Source organism: Babylonia areolata, chromosome 19 (genome assembly GCF_041734735.1).
Source record: "Babylonia areolata isolate BAREFJ2019XMU chromosome 19, ASM4173473v1, whole genome shotgun sequence".
Classification (NCBI taxonomy): domain Eukaryota; kingdom Metazoa; phylum Mollusca; class Gastropoda; order Neogastropoda; family Buccinidae; genus Babylonia; species Babylonia areolata.
In genome coordinates, this window is record NC_134894.1 from 58,842,164 (window position 1) to 58,847,163 (window position 5,000).

General features: G+C 41.3%; 1 protein-coding gene across 2 annotated transcripts in view; it reads right to left on the reverse strand.

Moving 5' to 3' along the window:
- The window catches only part of LOC143294378 (putative transporter YutK), a 53,686-nt gene that overhangs the window by 10,934 nt on the left and 37,752 nt on the right, over positions 1-5,000 (reverse strand). For both annotated transcript variants that reach the window (XM_076605847.1, XM_076605849.1), the window contains exon 6: positions 3,397-3,522. In XM_076605847.1, the coding sequence (XP_076461962.1) occupies positions 3,397-3,522 (126 nt within the window). The remainder of the gene's footprint in view (positions 1-3,396; positions 3,523-5,000) is intronic.

The window sequence follows — 5,000 nt, forward strand, 5'->3', positions numbered from 1 at the left end:
ACAGCACAGCTCAGGACAGCAAAGCTCAGCACAGCACAGCACAGCACAGCACAGCACAGCACAGCTCAGGACAGCAAAGCTCAGCACAGCACAGCACAGCACAGCACAGCACAGCACAGCTCAGGACAGCAAAGCTCAGCACAGCACAGCACAGCACAGCTCAGCTCAGCTCAGCTCAGCTCAGCAGAGCCTAGTCCAAGGGCATCGCAACAAAAACCCTGAACAACGTAACATAGCACAGAGTACCTCGCCGCAACGCGACACAAGACAACACAATGAATAGAACATGTTTGCATACCTGATGTATACACCCCTCTAGAGAAGCTCTTTTTTTTTTATTTTTTTTTAACGAGGATAGTATTTGTATTTTGTATTTGTATTTCTTTTTATCACATCAGATTTCTCTGTGTGAAATTCGGGCTGCTCTCCCCATGGAGAGCGCGTCGCTACACTACAGCGCCACCCATTTTTTTTTTGTATTTTTTCCTGCGTGTAGTTTTATTTGTTTTTTCCTATCGAAGTGGATTTTTCTACAGAATTTTGCCAGGAACAACCCTTTTGTTACCGTGGGTTCTTTTACGTGCGCTAAATGCATGCTGCACACGGGACCTCGGTTTATCGTCTCATCCGAATGACTAGTATATCGCAAGAAAGCATCAACATCATGTTTTCTGCTTACAACACTTAACCATCGTAGAAAATAAAGGAAAACCTCGCCCAACATCCTGCAACTCAAAAGACACTGCAATCAGATAATTTGCTGTCTCCGACTTGCACTTCTCGAAAGTGTTGTTTCCTCATTTTTGTGAAAACGGAAGAAGAAAAGAAAGAAGGAAAGAGAGAACGAAAGAATGATGAAAGGAAGAAAAAGTTAGGGGGGTTCTTTAAGAAGAAAGAACGAGGAGAGAAACCACAGATAAGTAAATCATGAAAGACAGAAAAAAGAAGGAGACAGGAAGAAAGACAGGAAACAACAACAACAACAACAACAGAAAAACAAAAAACAAAAAAACACAAAAAAACGAATGAAGTAAACAGTTTGACACTGAGGGAAGAAGACAAAAATGACTGCAGGATTCTTCAAAAACAAAAAAAACTTGAGTTTATAAAAAAAAAAAAAAAACCCTTTTTGGTGGTAGATGAATCCTCTTTGTTTAGTGGGATACGACGTTTCGAGCCATAGGCCCGTTGTCAAGTGATGAGAAGAGGACAGTGTGAATAGGAAAGCCCTATGTGAGGAAAGGGTGATGACATCAGTGAGACACGACGTTTGTATCCCACTAAACACAGAGGATTCATCTACCACCAAAAAGTTTTTTTGTTTTTTTTTATAAACTCTAGTTTGTTTGTTTGTTTTTTTGAAGAATCCTGCAGTCATTTTTTGGGATACGACGTTTCTTCTTCTTCTTCTTCTGCGTTCGTAGGCTTCAACTCCCACGTTCACTCGTATATACGCGAGTGGGCTTTTTACGTATATGACTGGTTTTACCCCGCCATGTAGGCAGCCATACTCCGCTTTCGGGGGTGTGCATGCTGGGTATGTTTTTGTTTTCATAACCCACCGAACGCTGACATGGATTACAGGATCTTTAAGTTGCGTATTTGATCTTATGCTTGCGTATACACACGAAGGGGGTTCAGGCACTGGCAGGTCTGCACACATGTTGACCTGGGAGATCGTAAAAATCTCCACCCTTTACCCACCAGGCGCCCTCACCGTGATTCGAACCCGAGACCCTCAGATCGAAAGGTCCAACGCTTTAATCACTCGGCTATGGCGCCCGTCAAAAACAACGAATGAAGTAAACAGTTTGACACTGAGGGACACTGAGGGAAGAAGACAAAAATGACTGCAGGATTCTTCAAAAACTAAAAAAAAAACTAGAGTTTATAAAAAAAAAAAAACCTTTTTGGTGGTAGATGAATACTCTATAAGATAAGATAAGAATAACTTTATTATCTCCAACTGGAGAAATTTGCTCAGGTGCATTATCACAACATAGACAAGTAAACAACATGGGGACCATAACTGTAAAAGTCAACAACAGCTTTTACGAATATTACGAAGATACAAATGTAAAAAAAAAATATCACATACACCGTTTTATACATACATCCACACACTGCAGGTAATAACTAGTATTCTTAATGTAAAAACAGAAAGAATTAAGAAACATTATTTGAATATAATTATAAACATAGCCTACTATACTGCACATTGATTACAATAGACAGATAAGATAAGAATAAAGATAAATTGCGGAAAACCGCAACCAGATAATCAGCACACACCCGCACACCTCCCTCCCCCAGCAGCCCCCACCCCACACACGCGGATTACTTGATTAAACAAGAGTAATAAACGTATGTTTTCAAATAAAAGCATTTCACATATTCTCTTTTAAAAACATTGCAATTATGTTTAGTGGGATACAAACGTCGTGTCTCACTGATGTCATCACCCTTTTCTCACATAGGCTTTCCTATTCACACTGTCCTCTTCTCATCACTTGACAACGGGCCTATGGTTCGAAACGTCGTATCGACGGGCGCCATAGCCGAATGGTTAAAGCGTTGGACCTTTCGATCTGAGGGTCCCGGGTTCAAATCACGGTGACGGCGCCTGGTGGGTAAAGGGTGGAGATTTTTACGATCTCCCAGGTCAACACATGTGCAGACCTGCCAGTGCCTGAACCCCCTTCGTGTGTATACGCAAGCATAAGATCAAATACGCACGTTAAAGATCCTGTAATCCATGTCAGCGTTCGGTGGGTAATGGAAACAAAAACATACCCAGCATGCACACCCCCGAAAGCGGAGTATGGCTGCCTACATGGCGGGGTAAAACCAGTCATATACGTAAAAAGCCCACTCGCGTATATACGAGTGGACGTGGGAGTTGAAGCCCACGAACGCAGAAGAAGAAGAAGAAGAAGAAGAAGAAACGTCGTATCCCAAAAAATGACTGCAGGATTCTTCAAAAACAAAAAAACTAGAGTTTATAAAAAAAAAAACTTTTTGGTGGTAGATGAATCCTCTGTGTTTAGTGGGATACAAACGTCGTGTCTCACTGATGTCATCACCCTTTTCTCACATAGGGCTTTCCTATTCACACTGTCCTCTTCTCATCACTTGACAACGGGCCTATGGTTCGAAACGTCGTATCCCACTAAACAAAGAGGATTCATCTACCACCAAAAAAGTTGGGGGTTTTTATAAACTTTAGTGTGTTTTTTTTTTGTAGTTTGACACTGACTTTGATGCTTACAGTCCAGCCGACCGCGGGACACGGTCATATCAGGACAGAAATAGATAAATGAATAAGTAGATGAATAAATAAATAAATAAATAAACAATCAAGTTAACAAAACGCAATAATAAAGAAAGAAACCTTACCCCATAGGCAGCGAAGGCATAGAGCAGGGACCCAGCGATACTGGCAAACCCTCCCGTCATCACAGCGAACAGTTCCGACTGGGTGATGTCCTTGATGAACGGCTTGATCAGGATGGGGGCTTCAGACTACACACACACACACACACACACACACACACACACACACACACACACACACACACACACACGCACGCACACACACACATACACACACACACACACACACACACACACACATACACACACACACACACACACACACACACACACACACACACACACATACACACAAACACACACACACACACACACACACACACACACACACACACAGTTTCAGTTTTCAAGGCGATGTCGAAGCGTGCTGACTGATCCATATACGCTGGCTGCTGAACCACTGTTCACAATTAAGTAAATTAAAAAGCAACTACGCATACTGTAAAACCAATGCGCTAGTCATGTTTGTGTAAAAGATGAACATAAAACGAAACAGAATATTAAGCAAACAAGAGAGGCAAGGCCTTTCATTACTCACTTGTGATACACACTTTAAAAAAATGAATAAAGAAAGATTTTAATCGTTGAAATGTGTTCTGCATTGGTTATTATAAAGCTTCGGGTTTAAAAAAAAAAATGTCATGAGAGCTGATTCGAAACAAGCGTGTTCGGGTGGAAAGAAACTGCCTTTGTCGCAATGCTATTGTGGATCTACCGTGTCATTCAAACATTTAAGTATGCTTTTTCAAAACGTGATAAATCGACTGCGATATTCGAAGTTATAACGCTGTTCAAATCATGTTGTTTTTGTATACCTCGGGCATCTAACAAATTCTTTAAAGTCCGCGGTAATGGAGACATAGCCATTGCCTCAAACTTCTTCTTCTTCTGCGTTCACTTGCATGTACACGAGTGAGCTTTTATGTGTATGACCGTTTTTACCCCGCCATGTAGGCAGCCATACTCCGTTTTCGGGGGTGTGCATGCTGGGTATGTTCTTGTTTCCATAACCCACCGAACGCTGACATGGATTACAGGATCTTTAACGTGCGTATTTGATCTTCTGCTTGCATATACACACCAAGGGGGTTCAGGCACTAGCAGGTCTGGACATATGTTGACCTGGGAGATCGTAAAAATCTCCACCCTTTACCCACCAGGCACCGTCACCGTGATTCGAACCCGGGACCCATTGCCTCAAGCACACTGCAACATTTAGCCGTTTTCTCTGGATCTAGATAGATGTTTGACAAGTTTAGTTAAACTCGCCGGGAAACTACAACACGGTTGATTCAATTTCTCTTTTATGTTCATTCTAGTTAATTAAGTATCAACTTTACAATATTCAAATGCAGTAAATATGTCGATGAAAACGTTTATGTACTGTATGTGTTCTGTCTAGAATTGGTATTTCTTTTCTTTTAATAGCAAACAAGAACCAAAAAAAGATCCGTGCAAACCAGCCTAGACAAGGCTGACTCAATTCTAGTGAAATGGTCGATTCAGTTTTTCTTTTATGTTCATTCTAGTTAATTCAGTGTCCACGTTAGAATATTCATATGCATTAAACACGTGTCATTACATGTGTTCTGTCCAAAAATTTTCTC